Source organism: Drosophila suzukii, chromosome 3 (assembly GCF_043229965.1).
Source record: "Drosophila suzukii chromosome 3, CBGP_Dsuzu_IsoJpt1.0, whole genome shotgun sequence".
In the NCBI taxonomy this organism is placed as follows: Eukaryota; Metazoa; Arthropoda; class Insecta; order Diptera; family Drosophilidae; genus Drosophila; species Drosophila suzukii.
Window position 1 is genome coordinate 29947829 of NC_092082.1, and position 23433 is coordinate 29971261.

At 37.3% G+C, this 23433-nt stretch overlaps 1 protein-coding gene across 3 annotated transcripts in view; it reads left to right on the forward strand.

Moving 5' to 3' along the window:
- LOC139353043 (programmed cell death protein 6-like) overlaps window positions 1-23433 on the forward strand; it is a 36165-nt gene that overhangs the window by 2665 nt on the left and 10067 nt on the right. The window contains exon 3 of one of the 3 annotated variants that reach the window (XM_070996167.1): window positions 7998-8135. The exons of 1 other annotated variant lie outside the window; for it this stretch is intronic. In XM_070996167.1, coding sequence (XP_070852268.1) covers window positions 7998-8120 — 123 coding nt within the window. In that variant the 3' untranslated portion in view covers window positions 8121-8135. Of the gene's footprint in view, window positions 1-7997; window positions 8136-9694; window positions 9782-23433 lie in introns of those variants that run through there. One more of the 3 variants, XM_070996169.1, reaches the window with a different exon arrangement.

A 23433-nucleotide genomic window follows, 5' to 3' on the forward strand; every position in this document is an offset into this window, starting at 1 on the left:
TACTAGGTGCAGCGCATTGTGGTGCCTTTTACATATGCTTAAATATGATACATTCGGGCTTATTTGTATGGGAATGTAAAAAACAAAGATGAAACCCGAAGGTGGCGTATGGTCTAAAAAATATGACTCCTTATACTTCAATATAAATATTATATCTCTTTTTGATTTAATTTAATTTTTATTTTATTATTTTGTACAGGTTCTTATATTGAAATTGTTTAAATTTAATAGTTTCTTTTCGTTTCTCAGAGTGGACTTCAGTCGAAGAAGATTTTCACAATTTCTTTTTTAATGCAGTAAATTTAAGAACCTTAAATCTATAATTAAATTTAAATTTAGCGATTTAGCTAGTAACTATTTGGATTCCTAAAAACGAAAATAAAAGAAATTATGAATTTGGAATCCTGTTGAATGTATTGCTTGGGAACCTAACTGATATTTCTTCTGGATACAGTTTACAGGCGCATTCTAAAAAATGTATTTGGTTCATATAGGTGCAATCCTGGGTACAGCTTACAGGCGCATTCTAAATAAATGCTTACAGAATGTAGTTCTTGGTGCATAAAGGTGCATCCTGGGTACAGCTTACAGGTGCATTCTAAATTAATGCGCACAATAACGCGTTTAGTTGGTTTAAATAGGCGCAAATTAAATATATGCACCTATGTGCATGCAACAGATACCTTCTCTTTTGTACCGCACCCGTGTAAATAGAATAAGAAGGTTTTTTTTTTAAAAGTGGGTCCTAGACCTTTTTTTCCGTAATGAGTTCCCGAGTACCCGTTTGGGCATGCATGTGGATGCGTTAAACATATTCATAAGGATCGCAATGCAATATTTGAATGAGCAAAGTATCAAATAAAAATGTAAATTGTCTAGAATAGGATTAACCCATCAATTATATTAAAAAATGTATTTTTATACCTCGTAGAGTAAAAGGGTGTACTAGATTCGTCGGAAATATGTATGTAACAGGTAGAAGGAAGCGTTTCCGACCCAATAAAGTTTGCACCATAAGTTTAATATAAAAAAAACTTTATTTAATTTAATTTTAAACTGGTTATAATCTTATTTTTATGTTGGAAGAACACCGACTTGCTATTCACAAATCTCAAACTGAACTCGCTTCTTTTCATAAACTTCTTCGACGGTCATACCTCGGTTTTGAGCTTTAAAGCTTTTTATGAGTGGACGTCGACTGTAGCGATTTCTCTTGTTTATTCTAAGATGTTTAAAATATAAATTTAAATTTTTTATCAAAACATAATATTTATATAGTATTTTGATGGTTAATCAATAATGAAGAAGCCACAAAATATTTTTCCAACAGTAGGAGTCGGCGTAGGGTCCCAAACTAATACTACTGGGTAGTATGGCAGGATTGCCACACCACGTTCATGCACTATCAATGCTAATATTTGTATTAAATCTTCCCTATCCATCACCGCAGATTTTTGAAATACAGAAAATGTTAAATAAATAATAAAAAGTTAAATCTACCAATATGTAGCTTCTAAGTAAAATGATGCTATAAAGCGTAGAAATTATTTACTTAGTTAGGTTTCATTTAAAAACATTTTTTTGAGTTAACACACTTAAGGTCATGATTGGTTATATTTATTTCCTAAGCACAACTATTTAGCATTTCAACACACTGCATTCACTGAGTTAACCTTTGAATTCTTGGGACTTGCAAGTTTTTCATATACTTTTTTTTTATTTTTAAGGGTAAAAATACAAATAAACCATAGTTTCAATTCAATATTGAGTTTCGACAAGTATTTCTTAGCAATATTAATTTTACTTTACAAAACTGCTCGCAATCCGCCTAGCGCCCACAAGTATAAAGGAGTTCGTACGTTAATCCGACCTAACAGAAAGTATTGTTCGCAGGCGTAATATAGAGATGGGTCAAGTGTAGAGGAGGGTGGGGTAAGGGTCAGTTTGTGGCCCTAGCGACTAAATGGCTACCTTAAAATGCGCGCCGTTTTTAATGAAAGTACCTTAGAAAACTAGGGGGCGACACTAAAGCATTGCTTAGACTCACTCAGTTGATAAAGTTATGAATTAGTTTCTGGCTATGTCAGATTTGATAAACTATTTCCATTCTGGTCGAGACACTTTTTTGGACATTAATCGCTCGCGAGAATTTTGTAATATATTCTGAAGCGAAATTCCTTGTTTTAATTTAGTTTGTTAATTTCATTCTTGGAGATATTTCGAAACAACTGAAAAGACAACTTGTGGGGCAAGGATAGTTGAACGTTATATATTATAATACGAATTTTGTTGAAGTATATGTATAGTTGTTAATAATTTTTTTGTTGAGCTAGAGTCGTCGCCAAATAATGTTAAAGTCTACGACATTAAGTCGTTGGCATATCAGTCAATTTCTATTGTCCCTCCTGAACGCCGATATGAAGTTGTCAGGTGTTATAATTGTCAGGATATTGGACACACTAAAACATACTGTTTTTAGCCTCCCAAATTCGCTAAACGTGGTGTTCATGAATCTCGAAACCCTGTTTGCACCGCTAGGTCTCAGGGTTAATTTAAGTGCATTAACTGCTGATCCCACCAAAATGCTTTTTAGAAGCATTTCTGATCGTCCCAAATCTGGAACAACCAAAAAACAACCATCAATTAAATATGTATCTGTCCGTCTTCATGCTCAGAATGCTTGGGGCCGAGCTATACCCTCCCCGTCTTCTGGTCCTATCACTTTCACTTACTTGTGGCTCCTTCGTATAGTGCTGGCTTTGAAGTACTTATCTGCCGTATTGACCAGATAATGTCAATGATGATAAAAATGATTGCGCTTATGAACCGGCAGTTTGCCGTCTGATGCGTCATGCATACATGTATAATTTAGGAATTCGATTCTCATTTTAGAACGCCAGTGATCTCACTGACAAAAGACTCGAGTTTGAGCACTATTTTACCGCTAATTCAATTGAATTGATGCTAATAAACGAAACGCATTTCAACAGCCGCTTACATCTCAGAATTTTTGGATATGATTTATTGACGGCCAATCAAACTGTCAAACTGAACAGTAAATTGTCAAGCTTTTGCAATTACCTTAAGCACGGACTTAGGGACATCGTGATTTCAGCAAATTTTCAAATCGTTTTGTCATAGCTAGTGACAACTTTGGGGTTGTAACCGCTCTTCACCGAGAGGTGTTGATACTTTAGATCATGTTAAGTCTTAAAGTCTGCAAGTCTTAGCTACAAGAGGACCAACGCAATTTCCTTCTGATGCAAGGTTCCAACGGAAATTGATTTGGCTTTCTATAAGGATATTTCGTCCAACTTTATAACTGTATATGAATCACATGATCTTAGTTCCGATCACATTTCGCTTTAAGTACTTGTATGCGCTGCTGCTTCACCTTAACTTACAACACAAAGTCTGCTGTCTTGTCGGTCCAACATTGGACGTTTAAGGAATCATCTTACAGTCCTTCTTAAGAACGATGAATCTGCTGATCTGAGTTGTCCACTCGATTCTGCCGTTAATGATCTGAGTCTTAAGATTCAGTATGCCGCTGCTGCATCCACTGCTAACGGTAATCACTTTGATGTTCCACAGCTAAATATCCTCCGTAAGTTTAGTGCTATCGATCCGGATGCTGATCAAGGCTTCGTGCTGTGAAAATGCACTTGCGGGCTTAAGTGACAGCCTCTTCAGAAGTTTCTTTTGCTTCGATCGGACTGTACTTGGGCAAATTAAGATGATGAAATAGCTAAGGAACTCGCTGATTCTTTGGAAGAAAGATTAAAGCCCTTTAAATTGGTCACAGATGAAGAGACTGCTGTTACAGTAGCGACATGCAAGCAGCGCCACCTACCGGTGATCTCAACATATGGTTATATGGGCGGCAGACAGATTTGAGCGTTGTTGGCGTTAAAGTGGGCGTGGCAAGCTTTTTTTTGTCAATCGATAGGTATTGACGAGACTAATACATTTCAGTTAAAATTTGTTTCTAGCACGAAAGTTGTCGGTGCCACGGGTTTAGGCGGTTTGTGGGCGTCGATTGGGCGTGGCAAACTTTCTTTTGGGATCAATCGATAGGTAATGAGGAGACTAATACATTTCACTAAAAAATTTTTCTAGCATGAAAATTGTAGGCGCAACAAGTTTGCGCGGTTTATGGGCGTTAGAGATGGAAAAAATTTTAAATATGAAAATATAAATATTTATAATTGTCAATGAAACTACTTTAAAATGGTCAAGGAAGAACGCTATAGTCGAGTACCTCGACTATCAGATACCCGTTACTCAGCTAAATATAGATATGCAAGTAGCAAAGCGAGATTAAAATGCGCCACCTACCGGCGGTATACAGATTTAAGCGTTATGGGCGTTCGAGTGGGCGTGGAAAATATTTTTTGGACCAATCGATAGGTATTGTCGAGACCAATACATTTCAGTTAAAATTTTTTATCTAGCATAGTGGGCGTAAGAGTGGGCGTGACATATTCGCGTAACAAACTTCCGATGCGTACAAAGCTACGGAATCCAAATCCCAATTTTCTATCTTTGATAGTTTTCGATATATCCGCGTACATATTTACGATATTTTAAAGTTTGTGGGTGGTTTTTGGTCGTTAAGGTGGGCGTGGCAAACTTTTTTTTTGAGTCAATCGATAGGTATTGATGAGAACAATACATTTAGTTAAAATATTTATTCTAGCATTAAAACTGTTGGAGCCACAGTTTTGAACGGCTTGTGGGCGTTAGATTGGGCGTGGCGCACTGGCGAAACAAACTTGCGCTGCGCAGTAATTTCTAGAATCTGCTTGCCTAATCTCAATATTGCAGCTTTTATAGTTTCCGAAATCACAGCGTTTATACAGACAGACGGACAGACGGACACGGCTAGATCGACTCGCCTAGTGATCCTGATCAAGAATATATATACATTCTGGGGAAACGCTTCGTTCTACCTGTTACATACTTTCCGACGAATCTAGTGTACCCTTTTGCTCTACGAGTAACAGGTATAATTACATAAATGCGGTCCTCCGCGGCGAAAATCTATAACCACAATTTTATAGAATGAAACAAGGAAGAACGCTATAGTCGAGTACCTCGACTATCAGATACCCGTTACTCAGCTATATGGAGATATGCAAGCAGCAAAGGGAATAAAAATAGATTCCTCACACATTTCCGTTACATTATTATAACTAGCTGGAAAATCCAAAAATATCGTTTTTGGAATGTCTTTCAGAAATTGTAAAACTTTTTTTTTTTAACTGAAATGTATTGGTCACGTTAATACCTATCGATTGATCCAAAAAAAAATTTGCCACGCCCACTCTAACGCCCATAACGCTTAAATCTGTCTACCGCCGGTAGGTGGCGCATTTCAATCTTGCTTTGCTGCTTGCATATCTCCATTTCCCTTTCATCCCTTTAGCTGAGTAACGGGTATCTAATAGTCGAGGTACTCGACTATATCGATCTTCCTTGTTTAATATTCTTCGATTAGTACCAAAAGCATTTCAATGCGATACTGAATTGCAGAGTTATTCAACTTAAATGTAGACCTAATAATATGTTTTTTGGTTTGCCTTATTTTTTGATTGAATGGATTTAGCTGAAAAGCGTTTGTTATTCGACATTATACAAAATCCGATAGTTCAGTACGGGATTCGTGCGAGTAGTTCAGTAGATTGTGTGTTCGTTCCACCAAATTGATTTGACGTGACTGCCCCGTAGATCAGCGAGAAAGCACAGAATTCAAGGGATAACAGTGGGATTATTTTCGTTTTACTTATTACAGCGGTGGCTCGGTTGGTGTCGGTGTCGCCACGCGCTGACTCCGGTGGCTGCTGATACTGCTCGTCTTGGCTCGTCGACGCGTTGACTCGGTGATCACTCCCTCCTTCCTGTATTTCGGGATGCTCGTAGTGTCCCTCGCCTCTGCTCGCTCGCCGACGCGTTGACGCGAGGCCGCTTGTCCAGCCTTGGATTCGCAGAGAGATCGCCTAAGCCTTGTGATGCCCTCTGGACCTCAGCTAACTGTGTCTCAATTCGGAGATTCCTGATGTCCCAATCCCGAACGTCTAGACGTAGCGATCTTGCTCCTTGTAGGCTTCCCACGGAACTGCTTCCGACCACTTGATTGGTTGTTCTTGACTTGGTGTTCACGTGTTGCTGGTCGACTTGGTTCTTTGGCTTTGATAACTGAGTAATCTTGTTGGATTGACTCCTCGTGATCGACTGATCCAGCTCCTACAGCTCTGCGGCCTTATATAGGGCGTCCCGAAACCGATATTTCCCTTTTGCACACGGCCCGCAGGTAATCTGCACTCCAGGTCCAACGTCCAAGGATCCTTTTTGGCCTATTTGTCCTAGACCCACGGAGTCCAATGTCTTGGCGCTGTCCTGCTGATCCTCCTATGCCATGTGCAACGCAGGCGCGCCGTCCAGCTGCTGAGATGTGGCACATCTTCTGGTCCAAAGTCCACGGCAGAGTCCAAAGTCCGGTGCGTTCCGTTATTTCCCTTAGTACACGGCACCCTCACTCTGCCATCGAAATCTCCACTCTCTCTTTTTTCTCTCTCTCTAACCTCTTGTTTTCCAAACACTCTTTCTCCAACCTCTCGTTCTCCAACCTCTCGTTCTCCAACTTCTCGTTCTCCAAACTCTCTTTCTCCCAACTCTCATCTTCCAACTTCTCACTCTCCAAACTCTCTTCGCCATGCCGTTACTATGCGCTGATTCGCCGCGTACCTGGTAGCAGGCAGGCCACCATGAATAATTGCCACTGCAATTTTTGGGGAGTTATTAAACTCCTCACAGCGGGAAAAATATAAGTGTCATGTCACACTTTACTCTGACATAAATCTTATAACCGCGTTCAGTCGAGCTACATATTTGAGTGCTGGAACTGGACGGTCGATTTTCAAAACACCTCGACTTTAGACGTATTACACATATTAAGAAAATTCGCGTTTAGAAATTATTGAGCGTCAAACACTAGAACTCAGTTTATAGCAAATAACTCTTCTGGTTTATTTGAATGCGCCAAAAACTACGCAAACCAGATTTGTGGAAGATAATAACTTTTCAGTACAAGAAAAGTCAGTTTTGAATTGAAAATACAATAAACAATATTGTGAACATTTTTTTTGTGTTTTGAAATGTAACCACAATTTGGACTTCAAGTGCAAGTACACATCGAAATGTTTTAAATTTCTTTGAATTTGACTGCGTTTGGGTTTTATTAGAGAGGCTTAAAATTAAAAATCAAATTTTGATTTATTTTGATTTTGACTTATAATTGCCATACCTCTTACACCGTTAAGCATTTCTACGTTCGTTCACCATATTTTGCGAATACTCAAGTTGTGACTAGTCTTCTAAATTGGATCCATTCATAAAAAAATGTGCAGTTATTTAAATTTTCTGGCATCCATTCTATGGGTATATGCAGCATGTTGTCGATGTAACATCGATGTTTCCGCACCTCTATAAATAAGCCTACATGTGTATGTTTTCGATTTCGCAATTTAAGCATTTTTAGTGCACAGAAGAAAATTGAAGGAAAAATCTGAGCACAACGGAGAATAACTTGACTAACGACCGAGAATTACTCGCTATATGCGAACCCATTAAATATTTTAAACACCTTCTTGACGGACGCATTTTTGTCATCAGAACGGATCACAAACATCGCTAAGATAGCTATGACATTTGGCTAACATTTACCAGTTCTGTACTACTATTTTGTGAATGGATCCGAGAATGCAGTCGCAGACCCTTTTTCAAGATTATGCTCTATAATAATGTCGACAACCATTAAATTATCGCAAATTGAAGAGGATCAAGCGTTAGATCCTGTGCTGCTACACCTTTTGCTGGGAGCCGCATCTTTAAAACTTCGAAGAGTTTAATGCATCTACAGGGAGCGTTCGTCCTTTTACACCCAAACTTTACGCAATGCTGTTTTTACATTCATTCACAGTTTGTCTCATCCCCAGTGGTCGCTCAACAGTACGTCAAGTGCACCAGAAGTTCGTGTGGCCCTCGATATTGCAGAGTTTGTCTACCCTGACAGCGCTCTAAGATTCATAAACACAACCACTTCTCACCAGAGACATTAATGCTATGCCATTACAACCAAGCTATCGGCACTGTCTGACGATGATTGATAGATTTACACGGTGGCCGGAAACTCAACCTCTATCGAATGTTTTTGCCGAAAGGTTGGCGTTGTGGACTCGCTGGATATTTCGATTTGTTTCTTTAAAAACAATAACGTTGGAAAAAGAAACACATTTAGAGTCAGCTGTTTTTAAACATCTGGCTAATCTGGTTGAAAGTAAACACATACACACGGCGGACTACCATCCTTAGTCAAAAGGACTCACAGAGAGGTGGCACAGATCCTTTCAGTCATATTTGATGTGTAAGAGCAATAACCTGTGGCCGCAGTTACTGTCAATAGTTTTGCTTTGAGTTCGTACCCGTTTCAAAGTGGACATCCAATTTTCCGCGGTAGAACTGGTATATAGAATTAGTATTCGTCTGTCAAACGACTTTTTTTTTAGAGGGTTGGACGATGCTGTTGACCCCACATCATTAGTGTTTTTCGAGAGCACATACAGAAAGCGCGACCGACAAAAACTGTACATCATACAAAGCAGAAGACGTTCTTATTAAAAGGAATCGATTAAGATACGCGTACACTGGCTCTTATGAGATTGTCAGGCGGGAAAACGATTTTTACCATAAGACAGGACATAAGAAAGTCGAGATCAAGTACAATTTTTGAACGAAGATTCGTGAGGCACTCACGACCTCGTATTGAATCAGCGAGCGATACACTTCTATTAATAATATTAACCATATTTGTATTTATTAATCTCATTAAATTTTAATGTCATAAATACTTTCCCATTTGCTAATACAACATATATATAAAAACAATATATGCAATAGATTTTTATTTTAAAATTGGTCAATAGACAAAACACCGTTTCTTGGTTTTGAGTTGGTTAGCTGAGTAACGGGTATCTGATAGTCGAGGCACTCAACTATAGCGTTCTATCTTATTTAAATTAAGAAATTATGTACACTTGTACCAGCTAGAAAATGCGATTTAATTTTACCATTTTCTTTAAGGATACAGTTTTAAGAATACTCAATACTTTTTAGCAGCCAACTTAAGGGGTTATATACCTTTTTTTTTTTTTCAAAAAAACTAAAAATTTTTTTTTTGTTGAATCCTAAAGTATATCCCCTAGAGAAAATTTTCCCAAATTTTCATAGAGTTCCGAATAATAGTTTGACGATGACTTGTAAGTTTGTCTGCTCGACTTCAATAGTTGCATATACTCAACGTAAAACTTTGAATGCGATTATCTCAAAGTCGTGTTTTTCCAAAAGTGCCTTTGCTGTGACCGCGATTGCACAAGAACTATTTGATTGATCTTCTTCATTTTTTTTTTAAATTATTCGTAATGATTGTGCCGAGTTCGTGAACGATTCAGTTTTTATGCGCCAATTTTGATTTTGCAGATCAGAATTTTTTAATAAAATTTTTAGAACTCGAAAAATCAACTTTTTGGAAAAATCGTTACTGTATGCAGAAAAAACCAAATATTCTTGAAAATAATCGTTCACGAACTGGAAATAATACTATACTAATAAAATTTTTTTGGTTTTTTGATATCAGTTGACCTGCTGGACTTCCATCGTGGTCACCGCAAGCCGCTATAAAAAAAGGGTTCCGAGAGAATTGCCATAGCTTCGTAAATTATTTATATTTTTTTAAGAACAAACGCTTGTTGTTTCGATAAAAACATGTAATATCAATAAATAATAACTTCAGTGTCATAAAATAATTGCTACACACCTGAAAAAAAATCCAAAGTTCCCTCAATTTTTTCGCTCAAAAAGGTATATAACCCTTAATGTTCTCTTGAAAATGGTTTTGCGATGGACACGATTCCGAAAAAACTATAAGTCAGATCGCTTTCCTATTTTTTGCTACTTATCATCATAGAATTATCTTGGCTCTGAACGAATGATACTGAAAAATACTCGTAGACTAAAAGGATATAGTAGATTCGTCGGAAAGTATGTAACAGGCCGAAGGAAGCTTTTTCGACCCTCTAAGGTGTATATATTCATGATCAGGATCACTAGCCGAGCCGAGCTAGCCCGTCTGTATGTCCGTCCATATTATGGCTGAGATCTCTTAAACTATTAAAGATAGAAATTGCAAAAATTTTTCAAATCCGACCACAAATTTAATAGTTACAGTTACGATCATGAAAATAGTAGTGCAACTTGAAATAACATTGGAAAGGAAGCCTTCGGTACTTTTACCGTTTTCCTTGGAACGTGTTTCCACTTTTTTCTTAGAATGGAACGTAAGGATGAGGAAAGAGAGAAAGATCCGTTAGATTTGCCACGGAAAGAGTAATTTTTGATTATAATTAGAATATGCAAGCTAAATTGGCCGCTCATTAAAATAGTAGTGCTTGATGTGAGAAGTTCAAAAAAAAACTTAAAAAGTTAAGAACGCAATTAGTAAGTTAAAATATTTGTTAATTATTTTAATGATGAAAATTTAAAATAACATTTTTTTTAGTGGGCCGGGGAAAGCACTGTTCGCCCAAAATGAGAAATTTAATTATAAAATTAAAAAATGAGGGGAAAACGTACAACGATATAGAAAACATAGTTGGATGCTCATCTACCATGATATTTAACGCCATTCACTTAAAACTGCTGCGGTAGACGACAGACATATTGTGCGGTACGCCACGATCCACCCATTTGCTTCTGCAGGGCAGATTAAAAAATAACTAAACCTGGCAATTAGTCTTCAAACACTTCGAAGACGTCTGAGACAAAGTAATTTATTTGCCAAAAGTCCAAGAAAGGTACCCCTTTTGACACAGAAGCACATAGTTGCAAGAATGGAGTTTGCGAAAGTGCATAAAGACTGGTCCATTTAAAAATGGCGCAATATACTTTGGCCCGATGAGAGTAAAATTGTTATGTTTGATGGTACTGGTTCTAGAGAGTATGTTCGACGTCCACCTAACCAGGAATTTCGCCCAAAGTTCACAAAAAAGACCATTAAACACGGTGGCCTGAGCATCATGATTTGGGCATGTTTTTCTTATGCTGGGGTTGGTCCGATACATAAGATAGATGGCATCATGGACAAAAATGGTTACGTTGAAATTTTGGAAAACACTATGCCGCCTTATGCCAGTTGGGAAATGCCCTTAAAGTGGACGTTCCAACAAGACAATGATCCGAAACACACAAGTAAGCACGCGAAGGCTTGGTTTGCATCACAAGAGATCGACCTAATGACAAGGCCAGCTCAGTCTCCGGACTTAAACCCTATTGAAAACTTTTGGGGGGATAATAGGAGAGCTGTATCTATTGTAAAACCAATAAACAAAACTCAGCTGTGGATGGTGGTTCAGAAAGCTTGGCATGACATTCCTGTAAATCGGTGCCAAGACCTTATCGATTCCATGCCACGCCGTTGCACCTCCGTGTTGCAGAATAAAGGATATTCAACTAAATATTGGATTCTAGATAATAAAAGATTATGATTTTTTGAGATATTTTGGAGCTTTTAGTTAAGTTTTTTTAATTTTTAGTAGTCACTACTATTTTCATGAGCGGCCAAATTTTGTGATTTTTTTGTTTATAAGCCCTGTAGTGCAAACTATAATAATTTATAATAACAAAATCAGATGAACTGATTAAATTAAGTATGTAAATTGTTATTTTGAAAACATCGTTGAAATAAATTGTGATTATCAATCGATTTTCCTGCCTAATGTGGTGAGCTCAAGTTCACTACTATTTTCATGATCGCAGCTGTATAAGCAATAAAGTGTGCAATCTTGGGAACAGTAGGTTCGCAAGATGCATATCTCTATCTCCCTCCGTTGGCTGGATTACGGGTAGCGTTCTATCTTGTTTTATTTTGATGAAATTATGACCCCTAACATTTTATTTTATTTTTTTCCGATTCTACGCCTATACAGCAGTTTTTCTTAATCATGGCCTGAACGTTGAAGTCCCGCGCAACTCAACTTTGTTTTATTAGAGAAGAATTAGGGCAAGAAAAGTTTGGCTTAACATATACAGAAAAGTTTTTGGTAGTTGCTAGTTTAGCCTGAAACTCATGCAAATTAAGTTTCTCACTAGTGAACTAATTAAAAAAATTTGTTTTTATTTTTTATAATCACTTATTCACTATTACAATTTTTCTATTGGTCGAACTTATTTTATTCACTGCTCTTTTACTTTCACTCGATTTTATCAACTGCTCGTTTCGGATCTCAAAAACGGACTGCCTTGCCTCTAGTCCAATGATCAATAATCAAACCTCGGCTTAAGAGATTTATCCCCAAAAATTGATAAAGTGAGTGACTCAAGAGTGTCGGACAACAGAAGGATGCAATTTGCCAATTAAATTTGAAGTCCAAATTCGGCCGGAAATTGGTGATTACATTAGTGGACTTTAGGGATCGCTTTGGGGATCTTTTTGCTTACGTTAGCGGTCTCAGGGGCCCCTTTGGAGATCTTTTGTTTACGTTGGCGGATGTTTACAATATCGGATTGGATGGGTGGAAAAGATTTGCAGGCCTGGTTGACAGAAATAGCTAACCACGGACTTATCTCGGGTCTGTCAGAGTTATTTGGAAATTAGCTCTCGTCTCCAAGTTGTTTATAAATTGGGTAAGAGCCCCTAAATAATGTGTCATATAACTTGCATATATGGATATATATGTTGATCGCATACCTAAAGTGGTTGAATTTACCGTCTTTTGGTCGCTCTGTTGACCGTTGAAGACTGTAATCGAATTTGTAAAGTCGGATCAAATGATATTGTATTTGACCGAAATATGCGGCTTAAATTTTTACCAAATTGACTTTTGGTTGATCAAACTATGACAGATGATGCATGTTCAAATTTGGCTCCCGATTTGAACAATTGTTGCGGTTTAAAGTCAGGGGTCACCAAATGTAGGATTTGGTTTTGCTGAAAAGTTTTTTTTGCGTGCTTCAAGTACAGAACCAGTGGCAATAGTCGCCGCAATAAATACAGAATAAATTGGTCTGCGGAGAAGTGAATACGTCAAGATTTCTTTTCGTACTGATTTTATTGAGCACGGATCCGGGTTTATATACATGATTTGGGGTTACAAGGATATTTACTTAGGTCTAGTCAAGATACAAATGGACAACATGTTTTATCACAGATTACAGGAAAATAGCCTAAATAAACAATTACATCTACCAAATGGTGTGAAGACACGTCCGTCGGATGGATGCATATGGCTTGTGACCCGATTATCATGTGCAGATATGCGCAGACCAAGATATAATCACCTATTTATTTAGGTCAAAGTAGCTATCAGCAAGGAACGAATTTCTGCTAAGTCGAAATCGTACAGGTGTACATGAGTCACATTATGTTTATGTGGCCCTTGAAGTTGGGAGCCTGGACTTATTATCATTAATATTGGAATAAATTATTTATAAATGTTACGAGTCGCCACATTAAAATAAAATTCAGGCGGAGGTCGTACCATGGAAATCAAGCGCACGCGGGCATGCTCGGCTGGCTGGTTGTCGGCTGTGGAAGTGAATGTAAATGCTTAACCCTAACCTAAACTCGGAAATGAGCAACAACACATAAAAATAAAAGAAAAGTCGAAAAATTCCACAATACCCTGACCGAGTCTTGCTAGATGTTCCCGAGGTCCCTTAATACCCACCCAACCATTGGCCGTCCTCTTTCAAACGTCCGAACGACCCCTTCAAATGCAAGCTAACTTATCGCTGAATCAACCTAGCTGCGGCAACAGAATGCTAACTTAGTTCATTATAAAGGTTTTATTACCAGCTAAGAAAGTAAATAAAGGTGAGCACATATCTTAGTCCATGCAGGGTTACGAAATTTAAATATGGTTACGATTCAGGGAGATAGACATAGTTTTAAATGCAATCATGAAACTTTAAAAAACAATTAACATCATCACAAAACTCGGCGATAGCTATTCCTTAATTCAATTTAAATTACAACCTTGTATAATTAATGGTGCAAAGGATACGAAATAAATGATTAAAGTAAAGCTTCCATTAAAAAGTCACAAGGAGAGAACTTGACATCTCGATCTGCCTGCTTGCAGGCCATTTGGTGTCGCAAAAACTGATGGAGGGTTAGTTTTTCCGATTCCGCTTTCTTTCCCCTTTTAAGTCTTAGCTTAATTTTCAGGCAAATTCACGGCTCCATGACAAAAATATGCCGCGGTTCCGCAACGGACCGACGTCTCTCAGCGCGATCAAGTGACTGCCTTCTCGCTCTCGCTCAACCGAAGAACGGTCACAAGCAAAAGCTTTCGAATTAGAACTTTTTTTTTTATTAATATGGACGTTGATGCACTATGGTCAGTACAAACAAGTGGCCCTACGACACCAAGCAAAGCTTGTTACGCGCGGAGCCCATCACCGTTTTGGGCGAGTAAACATAATCGCGGACAAGGAAAAAGACAATGTAACAATAGGCCATTTAAAAATACAGGTCAATATACGAATAGACAAAATACATCAAGTAAAACTAATTAGTTACTAGGGAGGATAGTATTATTGATTTAAAGATATGAAGTGAGCCAGTAGTAGATATTAGATGAATAGTCTATTATAATCATTGCAAAGTACTCTAAAAGGTTCATGCATTGCGTAATTATAGATACAGTGATTTAATACTAAAGGAATATAGTTTCTAGTGAATCTATTTGGCACATTAAAATGCAGGCGACCCAGTAACTCGGGACTCTCTACATCACCATGAATAAGATTTCTAATAAACGTAATACCAAGCATAGTTCTACCGTTAGCTAACGATGGAAAGTAAATTAGAAGTAGTCTACTAGAGTAGGATGGTAGTATTAGGCTTGTATCCCAGTTAAGTCTCCGTAAGGCAAATATTAAGAAGTTTTTTTGCACAGACTCAACCCGGTCTATATGCACCCCATATTGGGGACTCCAAACAGGAGCGCAGTACTCAAGAATTGGTCGGACTAATGAAATAAACAAGGTCTTTGTGACATAGGGATCATCGAATTCCTTCGACCACCTTTTGATAAATGCAAGCACGCCCCTGGCTTTATTTACCATAGTAGTAATGTGATCGGAAAATTTAAGTCTAGGATCCATGTAGACTCCAAGGTCGTCAGCATGCGTTATCCTATCTAACGCACAACCACTCAAATTATACGTTGAGTAGTGGGGGCTGACACGAAAAAAGGTTATTAGTTTACACTTAGAACCATTTAAATTCAATTCATTATCCATGCACCATGTTTGAAATGCATTTAGATCCGATTGTAAAGCTAAACTTTGTGCGGGGTCATTACATTGCAGGCACAACTTAACGTCATCTGCGTACATAAGAACCCGTGACTTCGTTAAGACTAATGGAAGGTCATTTATAAATAATGTAAACAGGAGCGGACCAAGATGAATTCCTTGTGGTACACCGGAAGTAACTCGGATTAGGGATGACAAAGAGTTTTTAAAAATGACCCTTTGAGTCCTATCATTCAAATAACTTAAAATCCACCTAAGAAGATCACCTGAAAACCCTAAAAGGTCCAATTTCCGGACTAAAATCGGGTGACTTACAGAATCAAACGCCTTACTAAAATCAGTGTAGATCACATCAGTCTGACGATTCTTTCTAAAACCTCCTGTAACAAATGAAGTAAACTCCAAAAGGTTGGTTGTCGTTGACCTACGTTTTATAAATCCGTGTTGACAAGAGGAAATAAGGGACCTACAACTGTGTTGTAAAAGAGGCGTAATAATGTTCTCAAAGAGCTTCGGTATAGCTGATAGCTTTGAAATACCTCTGTAATTACATGCGTTCCATTTACTCCCTTTTTTATGAAGCGGGATAACAAACGATTCCTTCCATCTGTGTGGGAAATCGGATGTTTCTAAAGACAAAGTAAACAGTTTGTGCAATGGTCTACACAAAGTCTCAGCGCAATACCTAAGCACACATCCAGGGACTCCGTCAGGACCCGGAGAGTAGACTGGTTTGACCCTTTGCAATTCTAAAAGAAGTGAGCTTTTACTTATAACAGGACAACAAATAAAGTTTGATTTAGGAATGACATATGGGTAAGACTGATCTGGAGGACTTGATGTTGAATAGGTGGTTTGAAAAAACTGTGCAAAAAGATCGGCTATGGCTTGATCAGTGCTAGCAGCCGAATTTTGAAATTTAAGTGATGATGGGTAACTAGAAGATTTACGCTTTGTGTTAACAAAATTATAAAACTGTTTTGGATCCAGTGTAAGCTGGGTCTTGCAACGAGCTAAATAGTTTTTATAACACTGGGCGTTAAGCACGGTGAAATCAGACCGAGCACTTAAGTATCGGGAAAAGGCAGCTTGTGAACCTGAAGCTCTAAACTTTTTGTAGAGTCTAGACTTTACATTTTTAAGTCGTGCCAGCTCTTTGTTAAACCACGGAGGTTGGTTTGAAATTTTAGGATAATACGTAGGAACGCATGTATCAAAAACTTCGTTTAATATGTTATAAAATATATTAACCGCTTCATTTATATTAGTACTTAAGTACAGATTGGACCAATCCGAGCAAGCTATAAGGCTATTAATGAGTGCAAAGTTCGCTTTACGAAAGCAGGGGATGCGTTTAGCTATTTTTTCAGATACTTCATACACTTTTGTACCCGTGTCAATAGTCAGCTCTAGCGTTGGGTGATAAGGGTCTTCTGGTAAAGTAATTGCAGAGGTTCTAGCTATGCAGACACAATCTGGACTGGAAACAAAGCATAGATCCAGTAATCGTCCTAAGAAATTTAATACATGATTTACTTGAGGCAATGAAATATCAAGCAAACCGTCAAGAAAATCATGCTGCTTTGAAGGTAACAATATATTTGAGGTTTCGACGGTGGACCATGTCGCCCTAGGTATATGGTGTTTTCTTCTGTTAAAGAATGTTGGTTTAAATTGTTTCCGCTGTCATAATTTAATTTCTCTTCTATTCCGTTATATTTAATAACTCCCTTAGCTGTATCAATCACAGCTCCTATTTTTTTCAATAGGTTATAGCCGATCAGTAGATCTGAGTCTAGCCCTTCTATTTCATAAAAAGTATATCGTGTATCAAAAATAGTTATCATATGATAATATTTAATTATTGAATATCCATTCACTGTGGATACACTTTTGTATATTGGAAGCTCATTCTTATTTTTGTAAACTGCAGTTCTAATATAACACGAGGTTGCCCCAGTGTCAATTAATATTTTTAATTTTTTATTTATTTTCGGGTCATTTCTAAATAAGTAGGGTAAGCCTACTCCTGACTTTTGTCTAAAAAATGGTTCTCCTCAATGTTGTTTAGTCTCATTGTCTTGTTAGCCGGTTGGTTAACAGTTCCAGTTGGTACCCTTTTATTTTGGGCTTGTCCTTGCTGAGTATTCTGGGTCTCAAATTTTTTTGTTTGATCCCACTTGTTCTGACTATAATTATTATTTTGATATTTATTATAATTTTGATTATAGCCGTTGTTAGCCCTATTCTGAACCTGGATAGACTCGTCTACCTCCATTGGTTCTGGCTTATTTTGTGGCTGCCTATAGGTGTTCCACTGATTTTGTTGGTTATTATTAAATCAACCCTGGTTCCAGGAATTATTTTTGTTCTGACTATAATAACCATAATTATTTTTGTTCTGGTTGTTGTCATGATTAAACCTTAAATTATTACTATTTCGCTGGTTATTGTAATTGTTGTTTTGTTGTCTTTGCTTTTGGTTGAAATGTATTTGACAATATTCATAAAAATATTACCAAGCATAATTCTACGGCTTATTAGACTAGGCAAATTAATTAATAGCAATCTACTCGAGTAAGAAGGCAACCTGACGTTTTGATCCCAGTTCAAACCCCGTAAGGCAAAAAGAATGCACCCCGTAAGGCAATGTGCACTTGATACTGAGTCCTCAGTATTCAAACGGAAGAACAGTATTCTAAATTAGGACGGACAAGTGAGGTAAATAATAATTTGGTAGTGTATGGATCATCAAATTCTTTAGACCATCGCTTTAGAAACCCAAGAACACTCATAGCTTTATTTACAGTAGAGGTTATGTGGGAGTCAAATTTAAGTTTAGGATCTAGGAGAACACCTAAATCGATTACTGAGTATATTCGGTCCAAGGACATGTTCTGAAGAGAGTAACTCATGAACGTTGGCGTACCCCTATAAAAAGTCATAAAGTTGCATTTAAGATAGTTTAAATTCAAAAGATTGTACCGACACCATTCCTGAAATCTATTCATGTCTGACTGCAAGCAGAAACCAGATTCAATATTATTATATGAAAAACAAAGCTTAACATCATCAGCATACATTAGTACACGAGAGTGATTTACGATAGAAGGAAGATCATTTATAAACAGAATAAAGGGCCTAAATGACTGCCCTGAGGCACTCCAGATGTCACGTTGATCATCTTGAAAACAGCGTATTTGAATAAAACCCTCTGAGATCTAACATTCAAATAACTTTAAATCCACTTAACAGATTATTCGGTAACCCGAGCTGATCTAATTTGAATAAAAGAAGAGAGTGGTTTACAGAGTCAAAGGCTTTACTAAAATCTGTATATATAACGTTTGTCTGCAATTTTTTGTTAAATCCATCTATTACAAAAGATGTCAATTCGAGCAGGTTAGTGGTGGTCGATCTTCGCTTAACTAAACCATGTTCTAGAACAGAGGAATGTGCCCCCAAAACTTAAGAATTTAGGTGCAAATGTTGTTCTGCGGAAATGCATGGCTCTCTTGTAATTGAATTTTAAAGCAAAGTATACAAATATATAAACATTCCATCCGTTGTTAAATAATCATTTTTAAAACTTCGAAAAAAATCTATAATTGTTATTATGGCCGCGAATTAAATATCCTCGATGGACAGTGATTCCTTAAAATCTCGTGTTACCATGCACGACGAACATACTATATCTCTTTGCGACGTGAATCTAAATATACTGATAATGTGTATGAATTAATTGACATTTTTTGCGAACATAACGTCTATAATTTAAGATATTAAATTCATTTTTCGTCACGAAAGTTGATTTTAGAACTTGTGTACGTTGAACGTGCGATCGTCACTAATCTTACCTTGTTAAGTTTTTTTTCGTTTGATTTTAACCATGTCTTATAAATATTTAAATTATAGGACGATTTATGCTATCCTTCATGTTTAGTGAAGCTTTACTTAAAAAAAATGATCCCTTCTTACCAAAATTAAGCTAGGCATACGTCTGAGCTAAGCCAAACAAATGATAGAGCTGCCATATGACAGATCGTATTATCAATGGAAAAATAATTAAAGCTTTGTTATTTGTCATCATGTTCTCTTCTACTACGGTACATAGCATTTTTATGCCCGTTACTCGAAGATTAATATACACACAAAAATAAAATTTTATGAAATATTCAAACAGCAAGCTAAACATCTTTTTTGCTTTAAAACTAACTTGAACGCAAATTTCAGTTCCATCTCCCTTGCACCCTTCTTAGCTGATTAACGGGTATTTGGCAGTAGAGGGCATCCACTAAGGCGTACGCAATTATTTAATATTCCACAACTAAAAATTGAGATTAACATAAATTCGAGTACCTCGACTATCACATACCCGTTACTCAGCTTAAGGGACCAAAGGAATATGGAGATATGCAAGCAGCAAAGCGAGATTGAAATGCGCCACCTATCCGTGATCTCATTATATGGTTATGTGGGCGTTAGACAGATTTAAGCGTTATGGGCGTTAGAGTGGGCGTGTCAATTTTTTTTAGGATCAATCGATAAGTTATGACGATACCAATACATTTCAGTTAAAATTTGTATTCTAGCATCAAAACTGTAGGAGTCATAGTTTTGGTCGGTATGTGGGCTTTGGAGTGGGCGTGTCACCCATACTTCGACGAATCCAGTATACCCTTTTACTCTACGAGTAACGGGTATAAAAATACAAAAGCCGTTATATTTTGTTATTGGTAAAACAAAAACGCTAGAAATTTGAGATGGAACAATATTTTCATATTTGTGTAGTTATTTTTAAACATCGGTTATACGTAAAAATGTATGTATACATATGTATTTATGTTTTAAATATGTACATATGTACACATTTCTATTTGTTAAGAAATTATAAATGCATTAAATATTTGTGTAAAAATACATTAAAAAAAAAAAATTTTATTAAATTGAAACATGTGTACATACATACATAAACACACGTGAAGATTTGTATACCATAAAAAAGGTAGAGAAGAACTTCATATTCATGGTTCCACATTTAATCGATGATTATTAATTTTAAGCTTGACAAATAACTTAGATATATTTTGCATTGGCTAAAAGAAAGTTCATATCGTTTTTGTATGTATTTAAACTTACAAATAGAAACATACACACACACAATATAAGCAAAGCAAAGCATATCCAAACATACATACATAGCTGAAAATTATTGTTTTTGCTTGCTTATAATACAATAAATACATACTGTTGGGGCGGTGCGGCTTGATCGGTGAAATAATTGAAGCCCCAAGATCGAGTGGTACGCATGAAAATACGCGGGTACTTTTGGGGTTTTTACGCGACGTGCGTAGGTGTTTATTCGTACACTTTGAAACATGAACTGCTTAAGCCTAACTTAACTTAAGCGCTCCAGAGCAGAGCGGAGACTTAGGGGAGAGATGGAGAGGGAGAGCGGACGGCAGTGCGAGCGCGCGAGATATAGAAATCTGGATAAAACTGCCGCTCGACACTGTCTCCTGAAATTAAACGCCCTTTTGGCGTGAACATTCTCCCCACCCTTGCGAGGACACCCGTAGCAAGAACCTCAGGATAGTAGGCTCAGGAATATGTTGGAAGTGTAGATCGGTCGTCCGTCTGCCACACTTGTGGCAGTGATGACCACTGCGGCAGGAGTCCTTGGAATGAGCACGCCCCTGGCTTTATTTACCATAGTAGTAATGTGATCGGAAAATTTAAGTCTAGGATCCATGTAGACTCCAAGGTCGTCAGCATGCGTTATCCTATCTAACGCACAACCACTCAAATTATACGTTGAGTAGTGGGGGCTGACACAAAAAAAGGTTATTAGTTTACACTAAGAACCATTTAAATTCAATTCATTATCCATGCACCATGTTTGAAATGCATTTAGATCCGATTGTAAAGCTAAACTTTGTGCGGGGTCATTACATTGCAGGCACAACTTAACGTCATCTGCGTACATAAGAACCCGTGACTTCGTTAAGACTAATGGAAGGTCATTTATAAATAATGTAAACAGGAGCGGACCAAGATGAATTCCTTGTGCTACACCGGAAGTAACTCGGATTAGGGATGACAAAGAGTTTTTAAAAATGACCCTTTGAGTCCTATCATTCAAATAACTTAAAATCCACCTAAGAAGATCACCTGAAAACCCTAAAAGGTCCAATTTCCGGACTAAAATCGGGTGACTTACAGAATCAAACGCCTTACTAAAATCAGTGTAGATCACATCAGTCTGACGATTCTTTCTAAAACCTCCTGTAACAAATGAAGTAAACTCCAAAAGGTTGGTTGTCGTTGACCTACGTTTTATAAATCCGTGTTGACGAGAGGAAATAAGGGACCTACAACTGTGTTGTAAAAGAGGCGTAATAATGTTCTCAAAGAGCTTCGGTATAGCTGATAGCTTTGAAATACCTCTGTAATTACATGCGTTCCATTTACTCCCTTTTTTATGAAGCGGGATAACAAACGATTCCTTCCATCTGTGTGGGAAATCGGATGTTTCTAAAGACAAAGTAAACAGTTTGTGCAATGGTCTACACAAAGTCTCAGCGCAATACCTAAGCACACATCCAGGGACTCCGTCAGGACCCGGAGAGTAGACTGGTTTGACCCTTTGCAATTCTAAAAGAAGTGAGCTTTTACTTATAACAGGACAACAAATAAAGTTTGATTTAGGAATGACATATGGGTAAGACTGATCTGGAGGACTTGATGTTGAATAGGTGGTTTGAAAAAACTGTGCAAAAAGATCGGCTATGGCTTGATCAGTGCTAGCAGCCGAATTTTGAAATTTAAGTGATGATGGGTAACTAGAAGATTTACGCTTTGTGTTAACAAAATTATAAAACTGTTTTGGATCCAGTGTAAGCTGGGTCTTGCAACGAGCTAAATAGTTTTTATAACACTGGGCGTTAAGCACGGTGAAATCAGACCGAAAAGGCAGCTTGTGAACCTGAAGCTCTAAACTTTTTGTAGAGTCTAGACTTTACATTTTTAAGTCGTGCCAGCTCTTTGTTAAACCACGGAGGTTGGTTTGAAATTTTAGGATAATACGTAGGAACGCATGTATCAAAAACTTCGTTTAATATGTTATAAAATATATTAACCGCTTCATTTATATTAGTACTTAAGTACAGATTGGACCAATCCGAGCAAGCTATAAGGCTATTAATGAGTGCAAAGTTCGCTTTACGAAAGCAGGGGATGCGTTTAGCTATTTTTTCAGATACTTCATACACTTTTGTACCCGTGTCAATAGTCAGCTCTAGCGTTGGGTGATAAGGGTCTTCTGGTAAAGTAATTGCAGAGGTTCTAGCTATGCAGACACAATCTGGACTGGAAACAAAGCATAGATCCAGTAATCGTCCTAAGAAATTTAATACATGATTTACTTGAGGCAATGAAATATCAAGCAAACCGTCAAGAAAATCATGCTGCTTTGAAGGTAACAATATATTTGAGGTTTCGACGGTGGACCATGTCGCCCTAGGTATATGGTGTTTTCTTCTGTTAAAGAATGTTGGTTTAAATTGTTTCCGCTGTCATAATTTAATTTCTCTTCTATTCCGTTATATTTAATAACTCCCTTAGCTGTATCAATCACAGCTCCTATTTTTTTCAATAGGTTATAGCCGATCAGTAGATCTGAGTCTAGCCCTTCTATTTCATAAAAAGTATATCGTGTATCAAAAATAGTTATCATATGATAATATTTAATTATTGAATATCCATTCACTGTGGATACACTTTTGTATATTGGAAGCTCATTCTTATTTTTGTAAACTCCAGTTCTAATATAACACGAGGTTGCCCCAGTGTCAATTAATATTTTTAATTTTTTATTTATTTTCGGGTCATTTCTAAATAAGTAGGGTAAGCCTACTCCTGACTTTTGTCTAAAAAATGGTTCTCCTCAATGTTGTTTAGTCTCATTGTCTTGTTAGCCGGTTGGTTAACAGTTCCAGTTGGTACCCTTTTATTTTGGGCTTGTCCTTGCTGAGTATTCTGGGTCTCAAATTTTTTTGT